Source organism: Geotrypetes seraphini, chromosome 12, assembly GCF_902459505.1.
Source record: "Geotrypetes seraphini chromosome 12, aGeoSer1.1, whole genome shotgun sequence".
Classification (NCBI taxonomy): domain Eukaryota; kingdom Metazoa; phylum Chordata; class Amphibia; order Gymnophiona; family Dermophiidae; genus Geotrypetes; species Geotrypetes seraphini.
This window is the reverse complement of record NC_047095.1, coordinates 4,902,892-4,920,910: the sequence shown is the minus strand read 5'-3', so window position 1 is coordinate 4,920,910 and position 18,019 is coordinate 4,902,892. Positions and strand designations below refer to the sequence as shown.

The 18,019-nt window shown below is 42.0% G+C and overlaps 1 protein-coding gene across 4 annotated transcripts in view; it reads right to left on the bottom strand.

The window, feature by feature from the left end:
• The window catches only part of PTPRC (protein tyrosine phosphatase receptor type C), a 294,186-nt gene that overhangs the window by 34,044 nt on the left and 242,123 nt on the right, over positions 1 to 18,019 (bottom strand). For all 4 annotated transcript variants that reach the window (XM_033916186.1, XM_033916189.1, XM_033916188.1 and 1 more), the window contains 5 exons: positions 17,000 to 17,125; positions 13,850 to 14,007; positions 9,976 to 10,111; positions 5,867 to 6,016; positions 1,563 to 1,653 (listed from right to left, as the gene is read on the bottom strand). In XM_033916186.1, the coding sequence (XP_033772077.1) occupies positions 1,563 to 1,653; positions 5,867 to 6,016; positions 9,976 to 10,111; positions 13,850 to 14,007; positions 17,000 to 17,125 (661 nt within the window). The remainder of the gene's footprint in view (positions 1 to 1,562; positions 1,654 to 5,866; positions 6,017 to 9,975; positions 10,112 to 13,849; positions 14,008 to 16,999; positions 17,126 to 18,019) is intronic.

The following is an 18,019-nucleotide window of genomic DNA, read 5'->3' as shown; positions in this document are numbered from 1 at the left end:
AATTAACATGGAGCAGTTAATGTTTGCTCAATAGGTGGCGCTAACTACTCCATGTTAACCACATACAGTTAACCCAGAGACAATACACACCACATGTTAACTGTAATGCAGATACACAATAGAAGTCCAACAGGACAAAAAGCCACGGGTACAAAAGCATTCAAGAAACAGTGGGAACGGACAATGAACACTCCACGTAGGATCACTGATGCAAAAGTTTCAAGTTTATTTAAAAATTTGATTTGATTGCAATGTCATAATCCAATGCGATTTACAAATAGTAATAAAATCAGGGGGAAAAAAAAGAAGAGAAAAAACAAAAACAAAGACCACACAGTTGTTAAAACTATGACACTACAGGACACAAGAGGAAGATGGGTTTAATTACAATTCATAAACAAATAAATGAACATAGGAGTTAAGACAATAGGATGGGAAATAGTTGCCCACTTCATTCTCATTTAATGGAATTTTAGTCCACTTTAGGATGTTTGAGTTATATTGAGTTCAGGCAGCTCAATAGAAGGCGTCCTTAAAGAGCCAGCTTTTCAAGAGACCTTTGAACTTATATATATATATATATATATATAAACTGTGGACCCGACATAGCATTGTGTTTCGGCAAATCAAAACGCCTGCATCAGGGGTCACTGTGTTGGATTGACCCAGCCTTCTACTAACAAACATTACAGTAGATTACAACATTACAGTGACCCCTAATGCAGGCGTTTTGATTCGCCGAAACACAGTGCTGTGTCGGGTCCACAGTTTATAGATGACCTTTTATTGGAATAAACAAGACTCTTTTACATCAGTGATCCTACGTGGAGTGTTCATTGCCTGTTCCCACTGTTTCTTGTGAACTGTATTGCAGATAACATGGAATAGCTGATGCCATCTAAATTAATATATGTGTGCCAACATCTGCTCGTACAGTTAACCCAGAAACAATGCATGTACTCCATGTAAACTATATGAGGTGTTGGTACGCCCCCAACAGTTCTTATGAAGGTTTTGCAGTTACAATGCATCAATTTTGGAAGTTATCATGCGCTTACAACAAACCTTTCCACTCTAGATTCTTGTAACTCAGGGGAAGGGAACTCCAGTCCCCGAGAGCCGTATTCCAGTCGGGTTTTCAGGATTTCCCCAATGAATATGCATTGAAAGCAGTGCATGCAAATAGATCTCATGCATATTCATTGGGGAAATCCTAAAAACCCGACGAATATGGCTCTCGAGGACCAGAGTTCCCTACCCCTGTTGTAACTGGTTAACACACGTTAGTACATAAGGACCATTATTTGCATAGTCATAAAACTGCAGTAAATAATCCCAAAAAGTCACTTATAGAAGTAGCACAATAATGACATATGATTCTGCTCACAAACCATTCCAGGCCTTGGAATCATCCTCATGCCATGTATTTCCTTCAAAGATAAATTTATAGCAAAAAGAGATGTCATAACAGCGCACACAATTACACCTAGCTTCTCAGATTTTAGGTATGATCTTTATATATTCAGTTAGATTTCATGTTGGATACCAATACAGTCACTCACATGGAATAACGTTTGGATTCCGGTTTTTACTTTTGTTTTCTTGGTGGTTTGCAATGTTTTGTGCTCGCCAGTTTCTGTAGGTAGGCAGCCTCTGAGCAAAGAAGAGAAGTGAAAGTTAATAAAAAGAAAAAAAAGAAAAAAGAAGCGAATGTGTCATTGTCATATCACATGGATGCAAGCAGCACTGATCGCTAATTTACCCTGTGTTTACAGAGATTTAGGGCTCCTTTTACGAAGGCACGTTAGCGCTAAAATGCCGGCCGTGCTAGCCGCTACCGCCTCCTCTAGAGCAGGCGATAGTTTTTCGGCTAGTGCGGGGCTTAGCACGTGATTAAAAGTCGCTGACGCGGCTTCGTAAAAGGAGCTCTTAGTGTTAAAAGTTCCACATCTACTTCCATACAAAATAATAATGAATAGTCTAAGAACATTTTGGGGTGGATAACAGGTTACAGCAAAACTAAGAATTAGCTGATCAATATTCTGACCTGGCAATGACTTCTTTTAAATGGCAGCTGTGGTGATTTAAAAGATAAATATATTAAATTGTTGCTATTCAAATAGGCGGTAGTGTTAAATATACAGTACACAGGCAGTGCATGAGAATCTCTCTCATGCACATTCATCATGGGAATACTGAAAAAAAACTGGCTAACTGGAGGCCCCCCACTGGTCTAGCTGGCATCTTGTGATGCAGTTGAAGTTTGCCCATGTTCTCCTACATGCCACACGGCGACCAGGAAAGGGAGCTTGGCTGAAGTACATTTAGGTTTGTGGTGACTTTCTGTTTTTCTTTAAATCCTGTGGAGACTTTCCAAATGTTTCTAAAGTGGTCTCTTTATTGTGGCTTCAGATCAATGATAAATTTAAGAGTTTCTTTTCTCCCAGATTCTGGTGATAACTTAGCCTGAGTATAATTTGAGAAAGGTTTTCTAAGGTTGAAGACTCACTTTTCTGAAGCTGCGTTTGTCCTAACCCTACCAACCTGTAAACATGGCTTCGTAAAAGGAGCCCTTAGTTGTGCCTAGAGCTGGCCTTAGGTGCCTGCAAAATAGGTACCGCTCAGCATGATTCACTAAACAGTTCCCAATTTTACTCAAATCGCGCTGAACAGTGCCTATAGTGGCGCCTAACTTTTGGGCGCTTCTTATAGAATTTGCCCTTAAGTGCTTCAAGACCCTACATTTTGCTTTCGTTATACCAAGATAAAGCATATTGCAGTAATCCAGTGGTCTATTAATCCAGGGGATTAATAATAGGAAGGAACCGTATATGCTGGGAGGAGAGAAGCTGATATGCACGGACGGGGAGAGGGACCTTGGGGTGATAGTGTCCGAAGATCTAAAGGCGAAAAAACAGTGTGACAAGGCAGTGGCTGCTGCCAGAAGGATGCTGGGCTGTATAAAGAGAGGCGTAGTCAGTAGAAGGAAGAAGGTGTTGATGCCCCTGTACAGGTCATTGGTCAGGCCCCACTTGGAGTATTGTGTTCAGTTTTGGAGACCGTATCTGGCAAAAGACGTAAGAAGACTTGAGGCGGTCCAGAGGAGGGTGACAAAAATGATAGGAGGCTTGCACCAGAAGACGTATGAGGAGAGACTGGAAGCCCTGAATATGTATACCCTAGAGGAAAGGAGAGACAGGGGAGATATGATTCAGACGTTCAAATACTTGAAGGGTATTAACGTAGAACAAAATCTTTTCCAGAGAAAGGAAAATGGTAAAACCAGAGGACATAATTTGAGGTTGAGGGGTGGTAGATTCAGGGGCAATGTTAGGAAATTCTACTTTACGGAGAGGGTAGTGGATGCCTGGAATGCGCTCCCGAGAGAGGTGGTGGAGAGTAAAACTGTGACTGATTTCAAAGAAGCGTGGGATGAACACAGAAGATTTAGAATCGGAAAATAATATTAAATATTGAACTAGGGCAGTTACTGGGCAGACTTGCACGGTCTGTGTCGGTGTATGGCCGTTTGGTGAAGGATGGGCAGGGGAGGGCTTCAATGGCTGGGAGGGTGTAGATGGGCTGGAGTAAGTCTTAACAGAGATTTTGGCAGTTGGAACCCAAGCACAGTACCGGGTAAAGCTTTGGATTCTTGCCCAGAAATAGCTAAGAAGAAAAATTAAAAAAAATAAAATAAAAATTTTTTTTTAATTGAATCAGGTTGGGCAGACTGGATGGACCATTCGGGTCTTTATCTGCCGTCATCTACTATGTTACTATGTCTCAAACTCACGGTCCGAGGCCCACATGCAGCCTACCAGGTACTATTTTGAGGCTCTCGGTATGTTATCATAATCACAAAAGTAAAATAAAATAGTTTCTTGATCATATGTCTCTTTAGCTATAAATTACAATATTATTATTAAGACTTAGCCAAAAGGAAAGATTTCTTTCCTGAAAACATTTCTTTTTAAACAGGCTTTTAATATCTAAAATTTACTTTATTTTATTAATTTTTGCTTTTAAAATCCTCTTACTCCCCAATGTTTTTTCCTTAAATGTATTTCTCAATATAATAGATGTAACTTTAACCCCCCTTCCCTCCCAATTGTTGTTGGTCATTTTGGATTCCTATTGTTTATATATACTCTATGTATTTTAACTTAATTTATTTTATTATTATGTACATCGCTTTGTATAAAGATATAGCGATTCATCAAATATTTAATAAACCTTGAAACCTAGAATAAACTATAAAGAGTTTTACCTCATGCAAAATGATCATTTCTTTAATAAGACATTATTTTTTCTGAGGCCCTCCAAGTACCTATAGATCTAAAATGTGGCCCTGCAAAGGGTTCGAGTTTGAGACCACTGAAGTAGTCTTCATTATTTGACTTTTGTGCTGCCATTTTATAAAGATACTTGCTCTAAACTGAATATTAACCCATATATTTTCAAATTTTATTTTCTATATGGATGGCAAATCTATTTTATTTATTTATTTTCTATAAGGATGGCAAATCTATTTTATTTATTTATTTTTATTTTTAATAATTTATATTACGCATATCCTACAATTCTATGCGGATTACAAATTATTCAGGAACTCAAGCATTATTCCCTAACTGTCCCGGTGGGCTCCCACACTAACGTACCTAGGTAAATGGGTTATTGGAAATTCTCACTTCCCTGCTGGAGAAGGTAGGTGCTGATAGTTCTTTAAGTTGGCTCCCTGGATCTTTTTTTATTTTTTGCTTTGACTGTAGCATTTCTTTGCTGCCACCCCCACTCCCTCCCCCCCGAGTTGTTGGGTAGATTGTAGATATGTTAGGTAGATTGTGAACCTGCTGGGACAAATAAGGAAAATGCTTAAGTACCTGAATGTAAAAACCGCTTAGACAACCTCCACTGATAGGCAGTATTTAAATAAAAGAAAAGAAGATGCTGCTGCCTTAGCTGTCCAAGGTTAAGCCTACCCTGTATGTGCTTGTACATGTGTTGGCTGTATGACAGGAGATAAGAAATTTAGTAAGGGCAGTAACCATTTTTTTTCATCATATTGTATGCTCCAGTAGAGAGCTAATGACTGACAACTGACTATGGGCTAGATTCACTAAGCAAACCAATCGTGTACCGATCAGTTTGCGACCCCTTTGCGACCCGATTCACTAACTTCTCCTCTGATCCGCTTCCGATCCGTGCATGCAAATGAGGGGAAATGGCATGCAAAGTAGGCAGGGACGCGATTCACTAAACAAATCTGGGCTGGCCGATCAACAGAAGAAGCGACTGCTGGGGACCAGTCGCACACGTCTCTGCCGACTCTCCTGCTCCATTGCCGCCCTGCACTCTGCCCCAATCTTCAAGCCCCGCTCTCTGCCCCGATCTTCCAGCCCTGCTTTCTGCCCCAATCATGTCCTGCTCTCTTCCCTGAGCTCTTGATGTCTGCCGCCTTCCCTGCAGTGCGAGCCCGTGGGTTTAAAGTGGAGCTGCATTGGTCAATATTTGGATAGTGCTGCTGAATATCTGGATACTCTCCAACCACTTCAGCTAGAATTCAACAAAATGGCTAGAATTCAATACTCGGCCAAATATTGGTAGATTCTAAGGCAATACTCGGCCAAATATTGGTAGACATTCATTGAAGTGGGGTTACGTATTTGAAGAGCACCTTAGAAATATATTTAGAAACGACATATTGATTCTCTAAGGCAATACTCGGCCAAATATTGGTAGACAGAATTCAACTCATGGCATTTGAGTATTAACCCACTTATTTATTACATTTTGATCATCCTCTTTTCCATTAATAAGTCAACACACCAGAGAAATCTCACTGCAAATATGTTAGTCTATTGTTTACCTGAAATTCAGCCTCCAGTGGAGATGGGTGAGTAGGCGGATCTTTCTCCTTCATGTTTTCAAGGGCTTCGTGTAGTTCCGATAAGTTCAATTCAGTTTCACCAAACTGATTGTACTCTACCAGAGCCTGATGAATCAAGATATACTGAGCCTAGAAGTCAAAATGAAGATGAAAAGAAAGACTCATTTATTTTAGACTCATATCCATGTGCAAATGTTATCATTTCCATATATAAATTGCTGGCTTCTGAAAGCTGCTGTTTACACATGGAGAGCCATAAAATGCAGAGATTTCAAGGAGAGGTTGTAAGGACGGAGCTTGGGAAGGTAGATATTCAGCCAGGGGTGTAGGACCAGCTCAACCACTGGACCAGGTGAGGATCTGGCCCAGGGCACTGGAAATACAGGGTGCCAAAATTAGGGTTACCAGTTGTCTGGATTTCTCCGGACATGTCCTTCTTTTCGAGGACATGTCCAGGGGTCTGGATGGCTTTTCAAAACCTGGCACTTTGTCCTGGTTTTGAAAAACTTCAGTCATAATCGAGTCAGAAAGGGGCATCCATGAATGCATAGATGTAACGTAGTGATATCATGCGCATTCACGCGTACGTGATATTGTGTCGTGTCCGCGCATGCATGGATGCCATCTGGGGGCAGAATGGGGCATGGCACCAGAGGAATGGGGCGGAACTGAGCGTGCCTGGAGGGCATGACCATGGGTCTGGATTTTCCTTCAGCAAAATCTAGTAATCCTAGCTGAAATCCCAAGTCTCTGAGCTCACCACCAGTGATCCACCTGGTCCAAAAGTTTGCTCCCCTTCTCCCTTCGATCCCTAAACTGGCATTGCTCTCTTTGCCTTCTCCCTCCCTCCTCAGGGCGTTATAACTCTTTTGAGTCAGGCCTGCAGTGGTGGTCAGCGTTTTGTCTGCCGTCAAGATTATGCTAGGTCATGTTCGGGCACTGGCACTGAATATCCAGGCATACATGGCCAGATAAAACCTAGCTGGTTAAGTGTGGCAGTCACCATTTAAACGGCTAAGATGAGCCTCAGTGGTGTAGCGAGGGTAAGTGGTACGCGGCTCTCCCCGCCCTCTTCTCTGCCCCCCCCCGCACCTTCCTGACCTCCTCTGTCGCGTACGTCCCCCTTCCCTACCCCCATACCTTTTAGCTTGTCTAAGCGAGAGCAACAGCACGAACTTGCCGCCTGCGTCATGTCAACTATCCCTCTGACGTCACTTCCTAGGTGCGGGGTCCGGAAGTGACATCAGAGAGAGGTAACACCGACTCGGGCAGAAAGTTCATAATGCTGCTTGCGCAGGAAAATTAAAAGAGATACGAGGGAAGGGGCATGCGGCGAGGGGGGCAGAAAAGAGGACAGGTGCCTGCGGCCTTTACAAAGACTGCACCTGGGGTGGACCTTCCCCCTCATGCACTCCCCTTACTATGCCAGTGGAAAAATAGGACTGTTTTATGCAGTATTTATGCATTTATCCTAGCCGATTTACCCCCTCCTCCCCTTTTTAAAAAGCTGCACTAGCAGCTGCTGCTGCGGTAAATGCCCTGAAATCATAGAAACATGATGGCAGATAAAAGCCAAATGGCCCATCCCGTCTACCCATCTGCAGTAACCATTATCTCTTTCTCTCTCTAAAAGATCCCACTTGCCTATCCCATGCCTTCTCGAATTCACACACAGTCTCTGTCTCCACCACCTCTTCCAGGAGACTGTTCCATGCATCTACCACCCATAGGGATTTATGTTTATTAAAATTTGATATTCCACAGAAGCTTACAACAGTTTTCTGCGGCTAACAATTAAAACATATTCAATAAAAAAAAAGGAAAGGAACTCTGTGTAACATATAAGAAAGGCCTATGCAATCATACAAGAGAAAATAAAGTGGCATGCCTTCTAAAAAAAAAAAAAAAAAAACGCTCCATAAGAAATACATTATCTTTTTAATAAATATGCTATTTCTGAGGAATGTCTGACCCAAAGCAGAGTGAAAAAAGCAAGCCTTTAATAATGTCTTCAAAGCTTTAAAATTCAGTTCAAGATGAATATTTTTAGGAAGTTGATTCCAAGAACATGGTGCTAGTTAAAAAAGGGCTTTACATCTGGTACATTCCCAATTTATTCTTTTGGGTGATGACAGAGCTAATCTATTGTCTTGTAAAAACCTAAGCACGCGTGATGGAACATATGGAATAGTTAAAGTGTTTAGATAACTGGGTTCAATTGTATGAAAGGCTGTGTGTGTTAACATTAAAATTTTAAATTGAATACGATATGAAACACTGGACAACAAGTTTTTGCTTTTTCAATACTTTTGGGTGTATCTTACAGATTTTTGGCTGCTGATCACAAAAATCACATTTAAAATTATGTATCACGTACCGTTTTAACAAAAAAGTACAATTTTATAATTTCTTAGGCTAATGCAATTAATTCTTAGCCTAATTCTTAATATAGGCCTACAGGTCACGTCATACTGGGCTGGCACCCACATAATTAAAAAATATATATATATTATTTTCTTCCTTTCTATGTTACTTGTGTTTATAGATAGAAACAGAGAAACATGATGGCAGATACACTTCCCCCTCCCCATTCGCGGTTTCTGCACTCGCGATTTCACATAATCGCAATTTTTTTCTGGGGAGGGGGAAAATTTAAAAAAACATATTTTTTACCTCCCTGCTGTCTTCCCGGCCTTACCTGGTGGTCTAGCTGGCTTTCGGGGCAGGAGCGATCTTCCTACGCTCCTGCCCCGTGCAGATCGCCATGAGGAAATGGCTGTAGGGAGTTCCCGTCGTAGTCTCGAGAGACTACGGGAACTCACAGCAGCCATTTCTTCATGGCGATCTGCATGGGGCAGGAGCGTAGGAAGATCGCTCCTGCTCCAAAAGCCTGCTAGACCACCAGGTAAGGCCGGGAATGCGGCAGGGAGGTGGGGGTGGGTCAGAGCCGGATAATCGCGGGCTTTCGCCATTTACGGTTCGGCTCTGCCCGTATCCCCCGCGAATAATGAGGGAGAAGTGTAAATGCCAAATGGCCCATCTAGTCTGCCCATCCGCACCCGTCCCCAACAAAGTCCCCTCCCTCCCTGACTGCAAGCACCATGCAGTTCACCTTCTCCCCCTGTAGTAGGTTTACCAGATTTTCCATTTGGAAAATCTAGACCCCCTAGACCGTCCCCGTCCCCATCCCCGCCCTGTTATGCGCCAGTCCTGCCCCCACCCTTGCCCGCCACCCCCTGCTCTTGTCGAGCACGAGCGCATCTGTGCATGCGCGGATGTGACGTGATGATGTCACGCACATACATATGTGCGCGTGATGTCATCATGTGGCGAATGCACTCCTGTCCGATGGTGATTTGTTCCAAGCTTTTCAAAACCTGGACAAAGTGCCGGGTTTTGAAAAGTTTTCTGGACCCCCGGACATGTCCTCAAAAGAAGAACCCTGGAGCATCCCCCAGCCCTCCAAGAAGAACTGCCCCCAGGCCTTCCTGTATCTCTGGTGGTCATATTCTAGACATTTGTGTGCACAACTGGTGCATAGATGCAGGCCCCTAAATTACAGAATTGCCCTTCAGCCTATTGGGAACTACAAGAACAAGGGGGCACTCGGAAAAATTGAAAAATTGAAAGGGGACAGGTTTAGAACCAATACTAGGAAATTCTTCCTCACTCAGAGGGTGGTGGACACCTGGAATGCGCTTCCGTAGGATGTAATAGGACAAAATACATTAAGAGGATTCAAAGAGGGATTGGACAAGTTCCTGAAGGATACGCGGATTGAGGGATATAAATAGAGACAGAGATAGGATGATGAAAGGGTATTTTGAAAGGTTTTAGACAAAGGATCACTTACAGGTCAAGGACCTGATGGGCCGCCACGTGAGCAGACTGCTGGGCGCGATGGACCCCTGGTCTGACCCAGCGGAGGCAACTTCTTATGTTCTTACTGCATGAATGAGTATGTGCTAGCCATGTGTATGTTTGTGATTCACATGCTAATTGCTTAGCACACGCTAATAAACGTACCCCTAAGTTGCAACTCTTGAAAACGGTGCCAATGGAAGCATGGCGAAGCATTAGGGACTTACTTCTACTTGAACCATGAGGCAACGCTGCCGGCGCAGTTTTACCACGTAGCCATAAATGTCCATTCTGCCTTCAGTCTCTAGTCCTTCCAGCATAGCATCAATACCAATGTAAGTCCCTGTGCGCCCAACACCAGCACTGACAAAACAAAGTAAATAAAAAAGCAGGTTTCTGAAGAGATTCTAAATTTGACACTACGCTAACACTTTTTTAAAGTGAACAATTTCAGTGCATTCTAACATTTGCATTTCTACTTCATTAATGGTTACTAGCTGTTGGTCCAGTGGTTTCTAGTATAATGATATGAAGGGCCGCTGAAAAGTTCTCAGCCCAGCCAAGAAGAGAATGATGTGGAGCCATAAAACTGACAAGTTATTCTATACTTTGCTTGACACTTTTCAATGATATGAAATTAAAAGTGTTAAGAAAACTGCGGAATAACTCGTAAGTTTCATGGCTCCACATCATTCTCTTCTTGATTGGGCTAAGAACTTTCCAGCAGCCCCTCGTATTGTGATGTCATAATGCCTCAGTGCATTAGGTTTTAGACATTCTCATGTGGATTATCAAGTTGTTTCAATAAAGCCGTTATCTTGGACATCAACTGTCCACAAGACTCTGGTTTGGGCTAGTTTTCCTTTTGTGGAGGAACTAGGGTCAGCTCTCTTGTTTGGATAATGCCTCATTCCGCCAATGGCTAAGAGCCAACCTCATTGGTGATGTCACAATGGCTTGGTTTCCCTATACCTGTGCCCATTTACTAGATCAGGGGTAGGGAACTCCGGTCCTCGAGAGCCATATTCCAGTCGGGTTTTCAGGATTTCCCCAATGAATATGCATTAAAGCAGTGCATGCAAATAGATCTCATGCATATCCTGAAAACCCGACTGGAATACGGCTCTCGAGGACCGGAGTTCCCTACCCCTGTACTAGATGAATAGTAAGTTTTATGGCTTCACATAATTCTCTTGGTTGGGCTGAGAACTTTTCAGCGGCTTCTTGTATTATTATATGATTAGGCTCCCAAAAGACCAACCAGTCAATATTCAACTAGTGATGGTCAGCTTTTTTAAAAAAATGCTGACCAGCACTAGCTGAATCATGCCTGAATATTCTGTGCCAGCCCCTATCCACATACCAATGCTGAATATCTGAGTATTAGGTCACCTGCCAGGTATTTCTGATATTCAAAGTTATCCAGATAGTTACAGTAGAGCCTGAGTAGGTCTACTCTTGGACCACCCTAGAACTGGTTGTCGGCCTGAATATGTAGTGGCACTATCCAGTTATGCGCCGCTGAATATCCAGAATGGACTCGGTCAGCCTTAGTTAACTGGGTACAATCCTCTATTCTAGTACATTAAGCCCTTCTGGGTTTCTTTTGGGGGGTTTTGTGGCACTTTATCCCCATTTTTTAAAATATTTATACAGTTTACAGGGTTTATTAAATCTGATTATTTATTGTTTATTAAGATTCTTAATACACTGCCTTCTCTGAAACAATCGGGGCGGGTTACAGACTAAAACAAAGTTGGAAAGGAAATACATTAAAATGAGAGAATGTGATAGCAATGAAACAAGGAGAGGAGAAAGAGGCAACAAAGAAAGGGAAGAGGAATGGAACGGGCTGAGGGGTCCACACACACACACAAAAAAAAACAGTTCACAAAGAATAAAACAACTAATGAAGAATAAGTAACATAGCACTAAATCAAAAACTAAGGAAAAAACGTGACACATGAAGAAAACTAACAAAATTTGGAAGTAATTCTATAGCAAGCCACCTAAAGTTAGGTGACAAGCACATGAGTAAATGCTGATATTCTAGTCCAGGGGTGTCCAATGTCGGTCCTCGAGGGCCGCAATCCAGTCAGGTTTTCAGGATTTCCCCAATGAATATGCATGAGATCTATGTGCATGCACTGCTTTCAATGCATATTCATTGGGGAAATCCTGAAAACCCGACTGGATTGCGGCCCTCGAGGACCGACATTGGACACCCCTGTTCTAGTCATTTATGCATGTATGTGAACACACAAATGGGCCCAATCTTGACGCCGTGGGAGGCAGATTAATTATCTACCATGGTCCATGGTGATCCTGGATATTCAATGCTGTATTCAGTCATTAGCATTGAATATCCGGGTCAAAGTTCACTGCCTCTGATTTAGCGCCACGCCGATATTCAGAGGCTGGCCAACTAAGGCAAAGCAGTGAAAGACAGTCTTGCTTTTTAGGCAGGTTTATCTAGCTGTTAGCCTTAGCCAGCCAGCCGCTGGATATTAGTGGTGACAAGCTATGTCTAACAACACAGTAAGTCGGTTCATAGTCAGTGGCGCGCAAGATACCAGCGCGCTGACAATCCAGCGCCGACAATTCAGTGCAAGACAGAAACGCACGGGGGAAAAGTAATTTTTAAAGAGCTCCGACGGGAGGTTTGGGGTGGCAACCCCCCCACTTTATTGGTTAGTGTTTGCGCTGCTGTTGGAGTGGGGTTCGGGGGTTGGAAACCTCCATTATAGCGAAAACGGAACTTTTTCTGATTTTTTTCGGGAAAAGTTCCGTTTTCTCTATAATGGGGGGGTTCACCCCCCCAAAAACCCCCCCGCAACGGCAGCGCGAACACTAACCAATAAAGCGGGGGGGGGGGGGGTTGCCACCCCAAACCCCCAGTCAGAGCTCTTTAAAAATTACTTTTTCCCCCGTGCGCTTCTGTCTTGTGATAAATTGTCGGCGCTGGATTGTCGGCACGCTGGCGTCTGGCGCGCGATTATCCCATCACCCAGTAAGTCACCGGCCAATCTGCCAAGTTGGATATTCAGTGAGAGACAGCTAACTGTCTTCCGCCGAATATCAGTGGATAGCTGACTAAGTGGTACTTAGCTGGCCAGCAGCTGTTCCTGGCTGGCTACGTACTGCTGAATATCGGGGAGGGGAGAGGGGGAAGGGGCCTCCAGGAGTGGGTATTACATTCAAACTTTTTTAAAGGATCTTTTATTAAAGTATGGATGTAGCACCCACTCTTGGAGGCCCATTATTCTTTCTTTGCCTTGCACATTCTATTTCGGCCACGCATAAATATCTTCGAAGCAGGTAAAACCTAGGGTAACCGTATGGCTCCAGAAAAAGGAGGACGGAATCAATGGAAGTAGAACCCGGATGTCTCAATCCGTCCTCCTTTTTCTGGAGCCATATGGTAACCCTAGCGTAAAACCCAATCTAAAAAAACATTAAAGTTGCATGCCAATATCAGCGCAACGCCTAGTGACACCTAAGTCGAGGTGCCTTCTGCCGCCTAATGATGCCTACCTGAAAAGTGGGCATGGTTGGGGCAGAGAATAGGTGTGGTATGACTCAGGTGCCACTAGGTGCAATTCTAGAAATGACAGCTAGCAGTGGATTGACAACTGCGCTGAGCGGTGCCTAGGAGCAGGGCACTGATAGACGCCATTTATAGAATCAGGCCCAGTATTCTAGCATTTACTAGGTACACATCGTATATAACACATAGTTTGAAGGTGGGCACACACAGGGGTAGCGTCAGGCCATAACACACAGGTACACATGTAACTTCTCCCAATAACTTTCCGTATTCTGTATCACTAAAACTTGGGGGAACACAGAAGCTAACTGGTTAGTGCCTCAAATATAGGACCATATTTTTGCTATTACACTGATATTCCATAAAAGAAATAGGGCGCCACAGCCCTGAAAACTTCCTTCCCTCGCTACGCCACTGGTTGTACTGTACCCTCCCTTCCAACCCCCCCTCCCCCTCCCTTCCCGGACTTCTGGAGGAAGCCCATTCCAAAGTAAGGGAACTAAATATTTAAAAAAAGTGACCTGAGGATGCTCTGAACATGTTTTTCTGCTTACCTGCAGTGGATGACAATTGGACCGGAAAAGAAATTGCTGAGCGCATTCACTCTGCGCCGCAGTTTGAGAAGAAGGTGTGGATCTTCGGGTACTCCGTGGTCTGGCCAGCCAATGAACTGGATGTGAGTCACATCTCTTCCAGAACCCTTCTCCTTTATCTGTGCAATGCAAAGGATTTTACCAGTGCTAGTACTTCTCAAGGAAACATCAATGCCAAAGTTAATCAAATTAATTAAATGCACATGCTGAAAGGGCAACACTTGTTTTTAGGTGTCTCTTATGTGCTTGAAGGTAAAGATTGCCTGCACTTTTGTAGATAAGTGAACACTCACATGAGGGTCTATCAGAAAAGAAACTAAGCACCTTTCTGTAAGGATGCGTGTAAGTGGTAAGTGGCATAGCCTCTAAATGCAAGAGCACATTGACATGGGTGTAGCATGGGAGGGGCTTAGGTGAGGCTGCCACTTACATATGCAAATTTACAGAATACTGGAAGTTTCATGAATACCTGCTGCACTTAGGTGTTCACAGTTATGCCGCATCTGTGGTTGGTGAACTGTGGGTATGCTACATTATACTAGTATTCTAAAACAGAATATCTAATCTAATCTTGGATTTCTGAGTCACACTATGTCCTAACAGATTCAAGGTGATTTACAATTTGAAATTATGGGCATACAAAATGGGAGAAGATACAGTTCCATAGAGAGATAAGAATTGTTCAGTTATTTGAGAAGTGAAGAGGTAGTTAATAGAACTGAGCTAGTAGGCTACATAGCATAGGTACCGATGAGACGGGAGATACCAGTTTGGGACCTATAGTTAAATTGTCAATAAAATATATGGAGTCGAAGAGGTAGGTCTTTAGCTTCTTATGAAATGCTAGGTAGTTCAGTTCGGTTCTGATGGTTGTTGGGTGACTGTTACATGCTTTTGCACCAATATATGTGAACATGGTGTTAAATATGCATTTGTACTTGAGGGTTTTTGTTAAGAGGAGCTTTGGCTGGAGTTTATTGAGATTTCTGTGCGAAGAGGGCCATGCCAAGGAGAATAAGTATGTGGAACATTATAAAGGAAATTTTGAAATTTATTCAGACTGGGACAGGTAGCCAGAGATTAAATCATATTTTTTCAGCTTGAATATGAGTTTTATTGCTGTGTTTTGCATGAGCTGCAGTTTGCGGGGTAGGGTGGTATTGATGTCCACATAGATGGATTTGCAGTACTTCAGTTGTGATATAATTAGCATCTGAGCAAGTGGTGTGAAGTGTCGTTGATGGAAGTATGGTCTGATGAGTCTCAGTTGTTTCATAGTGAAGAAGGTTTTCTTCCAGAGGTTGGAAATTTGTGATTCTAGGGATAGTGTAGAGTCTAATATTACACCCAGTACTTTGGATAATTTTTCTACCTTGATGGTGGTTCCTGATGGAAGGTTGGAGCTGTCTGTAGTGAAGTGTGAAACCAGAGAATTTTGGTTTTTGAGGCATTTAATTTGAGTTTGTTGATTGTGGCCCATGTTTGTATCTTGTTGATGCTGTCAGAGATTTTGGGGATAGTGTCAAGTTTGCTTGTTATTGGGATGATAAAAAGGATGTCATCTGCATATGAAAACATGCAATTGTTGTTGTTGAGTATGATGTTACTGAGGGAGTTCATGAATAGATTGAATAAAATTGGGGAGAGGGAAGAGTCATAGGGTACTCCAACAGAAGGCCTTCAAGCTGTTGGGGAAGACTTTGTCTTTTCTCATGAGGTATTGTCTTTTTCCTGTTATTCCTATTTCTGAGGTAGTGATCTACTGAGTTGAAAGCTGCGGAGACGTTGAATTGGAGAAGATCTTCTTGTTGGCCTGTGCTTAGTATCTGTTAGATTTTTGTGGTCAGGGTTAGAAGGAAGAGTTTGGTGCTGTGCTGTGGTCAGAATCTGAATTGAGAGGGATGTAGACTGGAGTATGTTCAATATAGATTGGGAGTTATTTGCTTACATGGGTTTCTATGAGCTTGGTGAGTATGGGATGCCAGCATAGGTCTATAATTTGAGGGAGTGGAGAGATCTGCATTCTGTGATTTTGGTACTGGTGTGAGTGCTATTTTTCCCATTTCTGCCAGAAGTTGACCTTGATCTAAAATGATATTTAGGAATTTGGTGATCCATGTGATCTTAGCTTCTGTTACAGTAGCGAAAAGGTAAGAGGGGCAGTTGTCTAGGGGGCTACTATGGGCGGATAGATTTTTTAGCAGTTTTGCTGTCTTGGAGGTCGTTAAAGGTGTGAAGGAGTTCCATATTTGGCCAGCACTGCAGGGTTCATCTGGGCTTTCAAGTGTGGGGTATGTTGGTCTCAGAGTGAGGATCATTTTTTTTCTACTTCTGTTTGGACTATTCTGATTTTGTTGAGGAAGAAGTCAGCAAAGTCCTGGGCCACTGGCTGAGTGTGGCGATCCAAGTGCCATGTTTGGGAGGGTGCTATCAAGCTGCATACAAGGTGAAATAGCTTTTTCATGTCTAAGGTTTTATTTTCAATTTCATTGTCATAATAGTTTTTTTGTAGCCTCTGAGATATTGAATTTGTATTTGTTTATCGCTGCCCAGATGTTTTTACTGAATAAGCTTTCACCGCAAGGCATTGGGGCATCTAAAAGAAGGTTCCCGCTTTTAGAATTGTCCTCTGAATTCATAATAAACACAAAATAAAAAAAGCCACCATATATCCTAGGACTCTGAGGTACATAGGCTATTTGTGGAAGATAAAAGAATGCAATATCACTTTTTCCTTTGGGAGTGGGATAAAGTGTTTTTGAGCTTGGTTCATGATATCCTGTCTCACTGTCCAAGGGAAAAGACTTTAATAAATAAGGCCCCTTAGCTAGTTATCCTATCTATCTATTTTAAAAAGCTAGCTGATTCCCAGTGAAAAATAAGGAGAATTTCTTACAAAGTACATATTAAATGGAAAGAACAGGTCAGTACTATGAATTCTGTGTCCTACATAGCCTGCAGGTTCTGTTCAACTTGGAAAAAACCTATATCAAGACTTGGGAGACTGACATCTGCTGACCAACAGTATTATTGAAAGTCTTAACCAGTAAACCTTAACTGGGATAACTATCATAATAAGAAAGTACAAGATGAATGAGTGATGTAACTTACATTGGTAATATGCATTTTTCGAACTATGTAATTAGGGCATATCTTCTCATCATTTGTTTTCACTTCCACATCTCCAAAACTCTTTGTACCACACTCAACTGCTGGCCAGTATTCTGCACATTTGGTCTAAAAAAACAAACAAAAACCAAAAAGCCTCAAATTTATTAGATATCTCTATAACACTGAGTAGATCAGATCTCATAAAGGACTCCGTTTTAGAAAAGCAAAAAACAAAACCCACCTCTTCACCTAACTCACCTACCTAAGGCCAATAGATTAGAAAGAAATATTAATGTATATCAGTTTGTGTCACATTAAGATATTGATAAATCTTGCACTGCAACTACGTATATTGATAGATTCCTAGTATGTGTCAAATTAGGATAAAAACTTGTATGAAAAAAACTTGTACTGTAACTTTGGCAAATTGTAACCTGTTAACTGTAAACTATGAATGTCAACCTGTAACCCATTCTGAGCTCTTTGGAGGTAATGGAATAGAAAATGAATTAAATAAATAAATGTTGAAATGGTTTGCAGAAAAGTTAGTGCGAGAGTGATAAAATGATCCCTAGAGGCCCTATTCAGTAAAAGTCACTTAAAATAAGGATAGCGCACAAGACAACCTGACATGCATAGTTAATAAACGATCACTTTCTCAAAAATGTGTGAATCACATATATTCAGTAAGCATTAAACACATTCAGTAAATCTATCATATTATCTAGATCTTCAGAGTCTTGCGCAATAATCTTTCCCTTGTTTTATTTCGAAGACTGCAGAGATCGTCATCAATCCATCTTTTTTTCTTTTTCTAGTTTTTAATTTTTTTCTTTGCTCCATTTTTTTTAATCATAACTTATAGATTTAATAATTTAATTTTTAAATCATCACTTTTTCTTAAAATATTCATTTCAAAAAGTTATAACTTATCCTTTCTTTTGAGTTCCGTCGGCTGGGGCTTTTCTCAAGGCTGTCCCCTTTCACTATCACCTCCCCCATCAAGTTATATCTTTACAA